This window comes from Dipodomys ordii, unplaced genomic scaffold (genome assembly GCF_000151885.1).
Source record: "Dipodomys ordii isolate 6190 unplaced genomic scaffold, Dord_2.0 Scaffold17, whole genome shotgun sequence".
Classification (NCBI taxonomy): domain Eukaryota; kingdom Metazoa; phylum Chordata; class Mammalia; order Rodentia; family Heteromyidae; genus Dipodomys; species Dipodomys ordii.
The window spans coordinates 15,311,959-15,326,606 of NW_012267233.1; the positions used below are offsets into that span (position 1 = coordinate 15,311,959).

A 14,648-nucleotide genomic window follows, 5' to 3' on the forward strand; every position below is an offset into this window, starting at 1 on the left:
ACCCCAGGGCTGGAGCTGAGAGTGGGGCCTTTATTTGGGGGGGGGGTCCGGTCGTGGGGCCTGAACTCTGGGCCTGGGCGCTGTCCCTCAGCTCTTCAGCTCAAGGCTAGCGCTCTACCACTTGAGCCACAGCGCCACTTCTGGCTTTTTTCTTTTTGCTTATGTGGTGCTGAGGAATCGAACCCAGGGCCTCAGGCATGGAAGGCAAGCACTCTATCACTGAGCCACCTTCCCAGCCCCAGATCCTGGCTTTTTGGGGCCAAGGGCAAGCTGAAGAAAGCATCTGTATAACATTGGCACTCCGGCGGTAAAGGGCCGAGGAGGGTGTGCGGGTCCGTAGTCAGCTTACTTACTTCTCAGGTCCTGAACTGGCTGTGGCTTGCGGACCGCTAACAATGGGGTGTTCCAGGCTGATTGGCAAGGCCAGAACACACCCAATTCCAGTAGACGCCGGATATGGGGGGTATTGTCTTAAGGACGGGCCCCGGTTTTAACTCCGGTGCCTGGCTAGCCCCACGCCCCCGGTTTCTGCCCAGGCCTCAGGGAAAGCTTGTAGCCAATAGTCTATGTCGCCACCTGGTGGTGGCGGGTGCTGGTGCAGGCGATACTCGTCTTCCTGACTAAGGTGAGGACCTGGATGGGGCGGTCCGGTTGATCCAGAACTGAAGTCCCGCCCAGCTGGAAGTGAATTTGAGCTCCAATTCTGGAGAGCGAGTTTCGCCCCAATAGGAGTCCTCTGGGCTGACCATGGACGAGTGGGCTCCGCGGCCCACGCCTAGGTCACTGTGCTTCGGGTAGTCCCTGAGTAGCGCCTGCACCCAGGAAGTTTTTCCGGATAGCTGGCCCCGGGGCTCGAGTAGAACCAAATGTTGAGCCCCGGTATCCATTAAGAAATCTTCGGGGGTCCCCTCCCCTCTGAGAGTTACCCTGGGCTCGGGGAGGGGGACCGAACTCCGTCCGCCATAGTCGCTGAGTTCCGCCCCAGTGACTAACACTCGGCAGGGACTCTGATCAGACCCGTGAGTCCTGCGCCTTGATTTCCTAGGGCAGTTTCTCGCCGTGTCCTGTTTCTCTGCAGTAAACACACGGGTCTCTCCGCACTCCCCCCTCCCCCACCCTTGGCCATCACCTTCACCTTTATCCCTTGCCAGATCGCGATGGGCGACGCCTTCCGCCTGTAGTTCGGGCTGTGTGCACTCGGCCCGTCTTTCTCCGGCGTTTCCCCTTCCCCTGGCCTATCTTTCCGCGGCCCCCTCTCTTTCCAGCTTCTCTTCCTTAGTCTCTCCACTGTTCTATACTTTCTCCTCCATGTCTCGTGAACTTTTCTTATTCCATCGGTGTCCTTTCTGCAGCTTTCCTTTAATATCAGGTGCGGCCTGAGTCGCGAATGACACGGCGCCTCGGGATCCGTGGGGAGTGTGCCGATCAGCTTCAGCGATGCTTTCTAAGAAGGCTGCCCTGTTCTGCCCAAATTCGTGGGCCTGCGCTGAGACCCGCCCTGAGGGTCGGCGAAAGACCCGGAGCCTCACCTTACCTTCGGGTGGGTGTGGTCCCGGTCAGGGCTGGGGCGCGCGATCCGTACGAACAGGGTCAGTGGTAGGCGGCCGTCAACCCCCGGAACCCTCTCAGCGCCTGGAGCAGCTGCTGGCCACGTCCCAGGTGGGCTGGTGAGTGAACAGAACAGTCTAGGAGATGAATCACAGCTTTAGGGGTGTCAGAAAGCCGGGCACTTTGGGTCCTCCAGTTGTATAAGTCAACGGGGAGCAAAAGCTCCCCGTTGCGTCAGGGGGTCCCGTGGGGCGCAGGGCGGTACCGTGGAAGTGAGATCCGCGGCCCCGAGCACTGGCGAGAACCGCCCCGGGCGCCGCCCTCCAGTCCCGGCCACTGCCCCTCCCCCGCCCCGCCCCAGGTGCTCGCGAGTCTCCCTCATCCGGCGGCAGGGGGCGGCGGCGGGGGCGGCGGGCGGCTGCCCCGTGCCCTCCCTCTAGCTCTCCCGCCGCCCGCGGGGCTGGGAGGTGTCGGAAACTGACACGGGGGGGGGGGGGCGGGGAGGACAACTCAGGGAGGACGGACTCTCCTCGTGGCCGCCCTGCGGCTCTTTGGCGGCCCCTGGCGTGGTAGGGGCCGGAGTGAAAAGGCTTTTATCCAAGGGTCCTGCCGAACCAGAGCGTGTGCATCTGGCCAGGGCGGCCAAGCGTCTGGAGAGAAATCCACACTGGCCACCCTCTGGACGGTGTGAAGATCCACGGCTCCTTCCGCCCGCCACCCGACGTGCAAGGTGGGCCACTCCGAGCTGCAGAAGGTGACCAGCTTACTCTTCCGAATTGCTACACGTAAAGCACGTGCTCTCCTTTTCACTTCGGTGGTGTTTCCCACGGTCCTGGAGAGGGGCGTGGCGGGAGTGGTGTCAGTCTGCCCCGTCTATCCCCGCACTAAGATACACAGAAACAAGACGGACACACAGAAAGTCCCTCGGGTCCACCGGAGGCAGACCTGCAACCAGGACTGGCTCCGGGAGCCCGCGGGCGCGACCCGCTGCGTCCCGTGGGAACTCCGAGCGAGGAGCCGCGCCCCTGCTCCTCCAGCGAGGGCCTCGCCCCTCCACAACGAGGGGCTCTAGGCTCCTCCAGAAGGGCCTGGAACGCCTTCCAGGACCCACCGCGGGCTGGCAACCTAGGTGCGTCAGCCTATTCAGAGTGACAGGTTTCGGGCCCCAGGAACGGAACAGTAACACAACACACAAACACGACACACCGATCGGTGTCCGAGACTCCGGTTAGGGGGATCCTGGACGAGCCCCCAGCTGAAGTACCAGGCCGTAGGATCCACCCCCCCCCCTCCCCCAGACCATCAGGAAGCCCTCGCCGCTGTAAATGCACAGCTCCAAACCCTCCCTGACTCTGCAGGTCAGGATTTGCGGGCCCGACCCTCCTTCAGCAGCATTTTTACTGTGTATGAAGCTGGCGGGGGCAGGGGGGGACGGATCATTACCACACTGGCTATGCGATTGGTGGGCGGCTCGCGGGTAAACCTTGTCTGAAGCTCACTGGCTGGGGTATGATCATTTCCAGTAGGGCAGGGACTCTAGCTTAGCGGTTACAGGATAGGTTTAATCATCCACAGCAAGCATCTTGCAGGTTGGGGTAGGCGGGGCCAATCACAGGAATGCTGAGGGAGCTATTCCTGGACTATTTCCTGTCCTAAATTGCTTCCTAACATTGTTCGGAGGTAATCGATCAGGGCGGTCTGCGATTCCGGGACAGATCAGGGCGGTCTGATTTCTTATTTTTGCTGTTACATTTTCTTGGAACATGAACTGACACTCGTTTCCCAGTAACAGATAGCAGATGTTTTCCTTAAGAGTTTCTGAAATCACTGCCAACTTATTTTGGCCTCTCAACAACAAGCAACAAGAATGTAAGCATTGAGCTTAAGCAGGCAAATTTTATTATCAAATGTAACAATTCTACAAAAACTCAGTAGTATTGTAATATTATTGCCTATCTTAAGTCTCCCAGAACTTCGAGAAGAGACTATCTTAAGGCATCAAGTACAAATACAAAGAACTTTATTCTTGATGTTAAGTGCAAGTTCTCACAAGTTTTCCCAAAATCTTTTTCCTTTCTTTTTTACTACTGCAGTTAAAGGGCCATAGCTGGTCAGGAAACGTTTCGCTCTCCTTTAAGATGTTAATGAAACTAATGCAAACTAAAGGAAATTAGCAGCCACAGAAATCTGCAGGACATTGAATTCAAGCAAAGGACAATGTGAATAACAAAGAAATATATGCACTTAATCAAATCCTTTTCCTCTTTGGAGTTAAAGAGGCAGCAATACTAACTAGCTAGTTATTGCACTTTTGTAGCATAAACATGGCTAAACACAGTGCTAAACACAGACAGCATCAGAACTATAATTACATCAGTGTTTACCTCAGTCTAGCATTCTGACTACCAGTCCTACTCTTTTAAAAGTTTTAATTAGTTGACAGGTTACTACAGAAGAAGGCTTAATGAAGGCTATCTTAATATATACAAGCATTTACTTTAGTTAGTATATTGCTTTCTAGAATACACTGTTCAAATGGTCTTATGTTGGTGATATTAAAAACTATGGGATTTCTCTTATTGAAGTTCAAACCATCAACAATGAAAAAAAGTACAATATAAAATAATACATATGAAGCCACAATATTTGGTTACAGTTCAACCTAAAAATCTACATGTAGCTGCTTCATTTTTGGTTTCGTATTTTGGCCCCTACTTCATTGTTATTTACAACTGGTACCTGCTGAGAAAAAGATCCAAAGTTTTTAACTGTGTATATGGTCAAAAGGACATAGCTTTTCTTCTAAATTATCCTCAGGTATTTGTGGAGGTGGGGGAGACAGAGGAAGGAAGGGGTGTAGGAGGTGCTGCTGATCAAACCCAGGGCCTCACACATGCTATGCAAGTGCTCCTTACCGAGCTCTATGTACCACCAGGCTGAATTGGGTGTTTCAGAAATCATTTAACTGTGTGTGTGTGTGTGTTTCAGAAATCATTTAACTCTGTGTGTGTGTGTGTGTGTGTGTGTGTGTGTGTGTGTGTGTGTTAACCTGTAAGACATCATGATAGCTAGGAGGTTGGGAAAATACTAGTTTTATTCCTTTTCTTAAGTTTGTGATTTAAATATTCCAAGACCTTATGCTTCAATTACTTAGCAAAAGGGTATGATTGTACAGAAATGGAAAGCAGATTGGGAATACATAAGAATAAAACTTACATAACATTTAATGGCAGAGACACTAGTGGACTATTTTTAATCAAAGACTTAAGCTTAGGAACCATCTATGATGCCACATTAGTTGGAAGTAACAGAGACATCTGATCTCAAGTTCACATTTAAATGCCTATCTGCAATCAGCAAGAAGCCAGGGATGCTGCTATTAGGATTTGGCTTTGCTGGCTCAAATTTTTCACTCCATCAAAAATAAGGCACAAAAATGAGCCAGGCCCACTGTCCAATCATAGATTGCTGAAATACTGCAGCCTGAGTGTAGACAAGCTTCCCCCAAAATTGTTAGAAGTTTTCTTGTGTCTGATGGTTTTAGGTTCATCACACATCTTTCAAACACTAGGGGAAAAAAAGTAAAAAGTGTTACAGTCTGCAAATTTAACTTTTAGTAACCACAAAACTGATTTCAAGTTCCTAAAGGACCAAAACATTTTTAATGAAACAGTTCCAATATTTTTCCCCCCAACAACTGGCATTCATACAAGATAGGCTTGGAAAGAATAGCACTTGCAAAGAAAGTCTACACAATACTATTGTAGCTAGGATAACCTGTACACACCATGTCAAGTTCAGTGTTGAGGAGGGGGTAATCCCAAGAACTTTTGTGTCTCTGAAGGCCTTGAAGTGTGATCCTCCCAATCTCAACTTTTAAGGATAAGGCCAGATGCCAATGACTCACATTGGCACCTGGCCCTATCATTTACATTATAGTGTATTCTTAACATGCATGCTTTCACCTCCCCACTCAACTCAGCTCCAATTGCATCAAGTCCTTAGTTTGAGTCCCCAAGTCAATACAGCACTTTGAATATTAGACACAATTTTTAAATTCTCATATAAGATAATTCAAATAATTTCTTTTGGGCTGGGAATGTGGCTTAGTGGTAGAGTGCTTGCCTAGCATGCACGAAGCCCTGGGTTCAATTCCTCAGTACCACATAAACAGAAAAAGCTGGAAGTGGGGCTGTGGCTCAAGTGGTAAAGTGCTACCCTTGAGCAAAAGAAGCTTAGGAACAGTGCCCAGGCCCTTAATTCAAGCCCCATGACTGGCAAATAATAATTAAATATTATTTCTTTTTTTAGTGGGGGGAGGGGTACCCAGGATGGAACCTAGAATATTATACTTGCTAGACAAGCGCTTTGTCATTGAAGCTACATCCCAGCCCCTCAAATAATTTCTAACAAAATCAATTAGAAAAGAAATCCAAGGGCTGGGAAGGTGGCTCAGTGGTAGAGCACTTGCCTTCATGCATGAGGCCCTGGGTTCGATTCCTCAGCACCATATAAGCAAAAAGAAAAAAGCCAGAAGTGGCGCTGTGGCCAAGTGGTAGAGGGCTAGCCTTGAGCTGAAGAGCTGAGGGACAGCGCCCAGAGTTCAGGCCCCAAGACCGGACCCCCCGCCCCCCAAGAAAAGAAAAGAAATCTAAGAAACGATATCATGACAAACAATAAGCTCTCCATGCCAGTGACTGGTTTACATTGATCAGTATATTTCATTCTAAAATACAGCTGTTTAGATCATCCTATCCCCACTTCATTTAATATGGTGTTTGGGGTCAAACCCTGGTCCTCACATATGTTACGCCAGTGCTCTATCACAAAGTTATATCCCAAATCCCTCTAGATACTTTGAAATGGGAAAATTTAAGCAGAGAACAATTGACAGTAGATCTTGATATCCATATTCTCTAATTTTCTAAACTCATGCAACAGCTTATAAATGCTTCCCCCTTGGACCCCAGTACTGAGGTTTGAAACTAGGGCCTCATTATCTCTGAGCTTACTTGTTTGACATTCCACCACTTGAGTCATGCCTTCAACTTGGCTTTTTGCTGGTTGTTTTTGGGTATAGAGGCTCATAATCTTTTCTGACCTCAAACCATGATCCTCCAAATCTCTTTATTACAGGTGTGAGCCATTCTTGTCCCTTATCCACTCCCCTACCCTCCCCCAATAAAAGCAAACACTACAACTAGTAACATAAAATTCACATCGTATTGTCTAGAGCTATAAGCACTTTAAACCATGCTGGTCCCAGACCTAATTCTCTCCAATAAAAATAGATGCTTTTAGTAAACAGATCTAGGATATGAAATATTAGATAGGATCCTCTATGCTGTTTAATTTACATAATATGCACACAGAAAACTAAAGTTTTCATTTTATTTTAGCTAGACACTGTACAGCCCTGCACATGCAAATGAGAATGAGGGATGAAGATTGAAATGGAAACAGCTTTTCAGAGCAAAGTCTTATATGGCCATTTTGAAATATGGTCAAGACTAATTTTATTTTAGTGAGAGATTCTACAAATGGTAAGCAAGTGTCTAAAAAGTACTAAAATACTGGTAGTGGTTTATGAAGTGACATTAATTTAGCCATCAGGTTACAACTGAAATGCTTTTCCTCAAATACATACAAATGCAGATAAGAAAGCTCTATCAATTACTCAACACTGTTGCCTACTTTTTTTTAATGTTATTTTATTTTTTTGTGAACACACTGTACAGAGGGGTTACAATTACATGGGCGGGATAATGCGTACATTTCTTACCAAGCATTGCAGCCTCCTCCTTTGTTTACCCTTCACATCCCTTCCCAGCCTCCCCCCACACCTCCCCACCCAATCCTCGCCCCCCCCCTTGCCTACTTTTTATCTTCCTTAGGCAACCGTATCTTAATTTTCCTTAAAGAAATGTCTGTCACTTCACCTAATCTCAAGCCCATAGAGAGGCAATTTTACCACTGAACGGGAGGCGCAACCCAGCCAGCAAAGGGGGAGCCCTGCCTAGTTCTGGCCATTGTGGTTTCAGAGATAGAGATAAGCTATGAAGTCACAATTCCTGGCTTGTTTCTGCACCTATAAATCAGGTGTTGCCATGCGGACCTCATGGAAAATTTGGCTGAGAATAGTCCAGCTAAATCAGTCAGCCCTGGCCCTCCAGTTATGCCTGTGAGTTCTATCTTCCTCCTTGTTAATCCATTATACTATACTGGGGAACACCTTTGTAGGTGCTTTGTACAATGTTACAATGTAGTTGTGTTACAAAGGTTAGAATTTGTTTTAAAGAAGTTAAAGCCCCAGACCTGCATCTTAATCTCAGTAGTAACCAACAGACTTTCAGAATTTGGGAATGAAGCTGCAGGCTCCTAACTGCAGGGTAGAGGGTGTTGGGGAGGGGGAGAGATAAAGGGAGAGAAGGGAAGGGAGAAAGAGAAAAGGAAATCATAAAAGTATAATGAGAAATTGTTTTGCTTCCTACACTAAAAACCTTAGCACAAAGACAATTTGGAAAGTTGTAATTACAAATATTCACAAATCTACCTTTTCTTCCTAATAAGATATGTGTTAAAATTATTTTATAGCCAACACCAGTGGCTCACATTTATAATCCTAGCCACTCAGAAGGCTAAGATCTAAGGACTGATGTTCCAAGCCAGACAAGGCAGTAACTTGCCTGTGATACTCTTATATCCAATTAACCACTCAAAAACCAGAAGTGACACTGTGGCTCAAAGTGGTAGAGCACTAGCCTTGAGTAAAAGAACTCAGGGACAGCACCTAGGCCTTGAGTTCAAGCCCCATGACAGACCAAGCAAAAAAAAAAAAAAAAACACAAACTTTTAGTTTATAATAAATTGACATTAAAAGTATTTATATACATAAGAGTTTTGTATTGTTTAAAATAGCTGGAAACAGCTAGAGAGCTGCTCATGGCTCACACCTATAGTCCTAGCTACTCAGGAAGCTGAGATCTGAGGAAAGAGGTATGAAGCCAGAACAGGCAAGAAAGTCTATGAGACTCCTATCACCAATTAAACACCAAAAATCTGAAAGTGGGCCAGACACCGGTGGCTCACACCTGAAATCCTATCTACTCAGGAAGCTGAGGATCGAGGTTCAAAGCCAGACTGGGCAGGAAACTCAGTGAAACTCTTATCTTCAATTAACCACCAGAAAACCAGAATTGGAGCTGTGGCTCAAGTGGTAGAGCGCTCACTTTGAGCTGAAGAGCTCAAGGACGGCGCCCAGGCTGAGACTTCAAGCCCCACGACTATAAATCACTTTCAAATCATAAAAGTAATCCAAATTTTACACTTCAAGAACACTACTGTTTGATCACATATTTTAATAGCTTTGGCCTCAGTTTTACTGGATCTACGTGGAAAAAAGGCAAATGAGACAAAGTGGAAAAACTCTTCATTTTTTAAAATCACCTTGCATAAGATTTTATAAACATAACAGTATTCAATACAGAAATTGAATTTTTATATTTTTGTATCAAATAAATAAGAATAAATCCATATTGTAGGTAAATAATATGAGGAGCAGGGGACAGAAATTATCCTTGTGGAAAATTTCTAATGCTGGGGCTGGGAAGGTAGCTCAGTGGTAGAGTGCTTGCCTTGCATGCATGAGGCCCTGGGTTCCATTCCTCAGCACCACATAAACAGAAAAAGCTGGAAGTGGCCCTATGGCTGAAGGGGTAGAATCTTAGCCTTGAGCTGAAGAGCTGAGGGACAGTGCCTAAGTCCAGAGTTTAGGCCCCATGACCGGCAAAAAAAAAAAATTTCTAATGCTATTTCATAAGTAAACATTCCCCTAGTGAAAGTAGACTGCATTCAAAAAGTCAGGGTTTTGCTGGTCACCGGTGGCTCACGCCTGTAATCCTAACTACTCAGGAGGCTGAGATCTGAGGATCACTATTCAAAGCCAGGCCAGGCAAGAACATCCTTAAGACTCTTAACTCCAATAAAACCACCAGAAAACTGAAAGTGGCTCTGTGGCTCAAGTGGTAGAGCACTAGCTCTTTAGCTCAAGGACAGTGCCCAGGCCCAGAGTTAAGCACCATGACCAAAAATTAAAAAAAAAATAAATAAAAAAGTAAGTTTGTGGTTGAAGGCTAGAAAGCATGATCTCAACCAAAAAATGAAGGTCAACTTCACCAATAATGATAATGTCACGTGTATCACATATTTCTGATGTCACTTAACCTGTCTGATCTTCATTCATATGTTTCACCAAAAGAAAAAACATAAAACAAATATAAATTGGAAGTCAGCCCACAAAATACTTCAATATAACTCAAAAGTGAGACAGTCATAAAAAACAAGGAAAGAATGAGTAACAGAGCAGAAGCCACTAAGTAGACAGGATACCCAATGCCATGTGGACTCCTGAGCAGTAACCTGGAAATGATGGTGAAATCTTAATCATGTCTGTGCCTTAAATAATAGTGAATAAAGAAACAAACTTTTTTTTTGGTGGGTTGTGTGGCCTGAACTCTGGGCCTGGGGACTGTCCCTCAGCTCTTCAGCTCAAGGCTAGCACTCTACCGCTTGAGCCACAGCACCACTTCTGGCCTTTTCTACTTATGTGGTGCTGAAGAATCGAACTCAAGGCCTCATGCATGCAAGGCAAGCACTTTATCACAGAGCTACCTTCCCACCCCAACGAACAAACTTAGATTTATTAATCCACCTGATTCTCAAGACATTCCATTAAGCCACATATGCAGCAAGTGATTTTATGCTCATTTCACAAAGAAAGGTATGTCATGTCTATATATGTACACAAAACACGGGTACATCCAACATCAGGGAGATCTGAGGATCATGGTTGAATGCTAGCCAAGGCAGGGAAGTCTACGAGACTCTTACCTCCAATTAACCATTAAACAAACAAACAAACAGAAAACACAAATGGAGCTGTGGCTCTAGCTTTGAGAAGAAAAGCTCAGGGCCAGGGCCCGGGCTCTGAGTTCAAGCTCCTGGATGGCATGCGGAAAAAAAAAAAAAAGGCCAGGTGCTGGTGGCTCATGCCTGTGATCCGAGCTACTCAGGAGGCTGAGATCTGAGGATCATGGTTCAAAGCCAGCCCGGTCAGGAAAGTCTGTGAGACTCTTATTAACGACCATAAAACTGGAAGTGGTGCTGTGGCTCAAGTGGTTGAGCCCTCACTTTAAGCTCAGGGACAGCGCCCAGGCCTAGAATTCAAGCCCCATGACCAAAAAAAAAAAAAAAACAAAGAAAAAAAGCCTCAGGAAAAGATATGTGGAACTACTCCACGGCTGAACTGTACATTTTTAAATGGTTAATTTTATGCTATATCAAATTTACGTCTTTTTCTTCCTTTAAAAAAAATGCCCAATTTATATTTCATATGGTAGACTAAAGGAATGTCCAAATGTTTTCTCCTTATCCCAAAATAAAGGACAACTCTCATTTATATGTTGCTTATGATAGGGTTTTTTTCAAATGACAAACTTAATTCCAATCTCCAGTCCTTCTAGGTTTAATATACATTACAAAAAAAAAAAAGAGGACCCTCTCATCAAGCCCCTAAAATATCTTCAGCTTTATAGCCTATTTGGACCTTTATAATTCAGCTTGCATGTGTACAGCCTTACCTTCTTTTCTGAGGATGGTATAACTGCTGGGGCCCTTAAATACAAACCCATTCTTTGGGTAGAGTCCTGGCCTGGTCATTTGTGTGTACAAGTCCATCCTCGGTTGCATACTAAAATGCAAATTAAAATAAACAGGATGAAAAGATGGACAACCTGTCACTCTGGATGATATCTCAATTAAATTTCCAACAAAAGTATAAAACATTTAGACTGTAGAAAAAAATAGGCACATACCACATATGTAAAAGTTCATTCAAAAGGTTCATTCCTTACTTAACATAAAAAAAAATACTATCAAAATCACCTCAGGAAGAGGAGTTAGACTGGACACATGCATTAGAAAAATAAAAACACCACCAATCCAGAAAGTTTTAAAAGAGCAAACCTATACACATTGTTAATAGTACAGTTTCCACAAGAACACTTTTTTCTTTGTTAGAAAAAGAAAATAGGGCTGAGCGCCAGTGACTCATGCCTATAATCTTCACTAGTCAGGAGGCTGAAGTTTGAGGATTGCAGTTCAAAGCCAGCAAGGGCAGAAAAGTCCGTGAGACTCTTATTTCCAAAGAAGTGGTAAGGTAGCTCAGTGATAGAAAACTAGCCTTGAGCAAAAAACCAAAAAACCACAAAACAAAAAAACTCAGGGACAGTGCCCAGACGTTGAGTTCAAGCCCCATGACCAACAGAAAAGAAAATAGTGCAGTGTATGACTGGAAATCATAATTGGAGCATCTTTTGTATAATAAGCCCCAGTATTCCATACTGCCCAATAACCTTAGGAATTTTAAGTGGTATTATAATGTATTTGAAATTTCAATCTAGTTATCTTATTTGGGCACCAAATAAAAAATCTTAGTAGTAATAAAAAAATACTACATTTAAAGTCAGAACTTTGACCATAAACAAAAACCAACATTTAGGGGCTGGGAAGGTGGCTCAGTAGTAGAGCGCTTGCCTTGCATGCATGAGGCCCTGGGTTCGATTCCTCAGCACCACATAAGAAAAAAGCCGGAAGTGGTGCTGTGGCTCAAGTGGTAGAGGGCTAGCCTTGAGCTGAAGAGCTGAGGGACAGCGCCAAGGCCCAGAGTTCAGGCCCCATGACCGGACCCAAAAAACAAAAAAACAAAAAACCAACATTTATCAGAAATGCACAGACATTGTTAGTAAAGGATAATACAAAGAGCAAATGAGAAAAATTAAAGAAATAATATAAGGATACCTGATAAGCCATTCGGAATAATAAGTCCATCAACTAAAATATGCACACAAAGATATTTTACTGAAGAAGATGATGCCCTTAATTGACAAGTACTTTCAAGACACTTGGTTATCATAAAATTCTGTTCTTACTTGGCAGCCAGGGGCTCGTGCTTGTAATCCTAGCTACTCAGGAGGCTGAGATCTGAGGATCACAGTTCAAAGCCAGCCTTGGCAAGAAAGTCCATGAGACTCTTAACTCCAATTAACCACCAGAAAACGGAAAGCGGTTCTGGAGCTCAAGTGGTAGAGCACTCACCTTGAACTGAGGACATCAGGGACAGCACCCAGGCCCTGAGAGCAGGCCCCACGACCAACAACAACAACAAAAATTCTGTTGAGCTCACTTGTCAAATAGAACTAACTCAGGTAAGGCGACAGATTTTTTTTTGAGACCAGAGGCTGCTACATGGCTCAGCCTGGCCTCTAATTTCGATCAGCCTCCTAAATTATGGGATTACAGGTATATGATACCATGCTCAGCTATGATAGCAAGTTTAATGGCAGAATCTAAGCCTCATATCCTAATTCAACCAGTAGAATCCATCTCTGTAACAATCCCTCTTTCTGGCCACAGAACCCAATGACATATGGAAAACACAAAGTTAGAGTAGTTTTAAAAGAATTTTAAAGGGCTGGGAAGGTGGCTCAGTGGTAGAGTGCTTGCCTTGCATGCATGAGGCCCTGGGTTCGATTCCTCAGCACCACATAAGCAAAAAGAAAAAAGCCGGAAGTTGCGCAGTGGCTCAAGTGGTAGAGCACTAGCCTTGAGTTGAAGAGCTGAGGGACAGTGCCCAGGCCCAGAGTTCAGGCCCCACAACCAGCAAAAAAAAAAAAAAGAATTTTAAAGAAGGTAGGAAAGAATACATCAAAAAATTTAATGTACTTTACAGAACGGTGCATTTTATTACTACATTTAGTTGGTTTTGGGGATGTTTTGTGTTTGTTTTTTGTGTTTTTTGGGGGGGTTGGTTTTTGTGTTTGTTTGGGGACTGAACTCTAAAAACCTGATGGGTCCGAAAAATGAGATAAAATGGTATCTCTTAACAGTTACTGGTTTTAGTTTCTTTTTGTGTGTGTGTGTGTGTGTGTCCGGTCGTGGGGCCTGAACTCTGGGCCTGCGACATGTCCCTCAGCTCTTCAGCTCAAGGATAACGCTCTACCACTTGAGCCACAGCGCCACTTCCGGCTTTTTTCATTTTTGCTTATGTGGTGCTGAGGAATCGAACCCAGGGCCTCATGCATGCAAGGCAAGCGCTCTACCACTGAGCCACCTTCCCAGCCCCTGGTTTTAGTTTATTCTAGAGTCATTTAGAGCTATTTGGTATAATCAAAAGTACAAAATTTGTTAAATTATTTGGCCTTTTTTTTTTTATTGTGGGACTTGAACTCTGGGCCTGGGTGATGTCCCTGAGCACTTCAGCTCAAGGCAGCACTCTACCAACTTGAGCCACAGCGCCATTTCCAGTTTTCTGGTGGTTAACTAGACATAAGAGTCTCGCTGGGCGCTGGTGGCTCACGCCTGTAATCCTAGCTACTCAGGAGGCTGAGATATGAGGATCGCAGTTCAAAGCCAGCCCGGGCAGGAGAGACCGTGAGACTCCTATTTCCAATAAACTACCAGAAAACTGGAAGTGGCGCTATGGCTCAAGTGGTAGAGGGCTCGCCTTGAGCTGAAGAGCGCAGAGACAGTGCCCTGGCACAGAGTTCAAGCCCCATGACCAACCAAAAAAACAAAAAAAAGAGAAGAGTCTCATGGACTTTGCTGCCCAGGCTGGCTTTGAACCAGATCTCAACTTTGATCTTCAGATCTCAATCTCCTGAGTAGCGAGGATTATAGGCGTGAGCCATCAGTGCCCGGCTCTTCTGGCTTTTTGCTGTTCAGTTTGGTGCTACTTGGACTCTTCTATCTGGGCTGGCCTCAAAGAACGTCCTCTAGGTTTTAGCCTCCTGAATAATCAGGATTGGCACCCAAATTCTACTATCTTTTAAAATACAGAATCAGAGATTATGAACAAATTTCATTCATTTGACCAATTACTTCCTGGATATTTGCTTTTTAATATAATTACCATACTTAAGTGAACCTAAATCATTCCTCATAGTTTCAATTATTATTATTTTTTTTTTGGGGTCCGGTCGTGGGGCCTGAACTCTGGGCCTGGGCGCTGTCCCTCAGCTCTTCAGCTCCAGGCTAGCACTCTA

General features: G+C 45.1%; 1 protein-coding gene across 2 annotated transcripts in view; it reads right to left on the reverse strand.

The window, feature by feature from the left end:
- Positions 1 to 4,564: 4,564 nt before the first annotated feature.
- Esrp1 (epithelial splicing regulatory protein 1) overlaps positions 4,565 to 14,648 on the reverse strand; it is a 67,246-nt gene continuing 57,162 nt past the window's right edge. Inside the window, exons 15-16 of one of the 2 annotated variants that reach the window (XM_013012423.1) lie at positions 11,187 to 11,296; positions 4,625 to 5,115 (exon numbers count right to left, since the gene is read on the reverse strand). In XM_013012423.1, the coding sequence (XP_012867877.1) occupies positions 11,222 to 11,296 (75 nt within the window). In that variant the 3' untranslated portion in view covers positions 4,625 to 5,115; positions 11,187 to 11,221. Of the gene's footprint in view, positions 5,116 to 11,186; positions 11,297 to 14,648 lie in introns of both variants that reach the window. The other variant, XM_013012424.1, reaches the window with a different exon arrangement.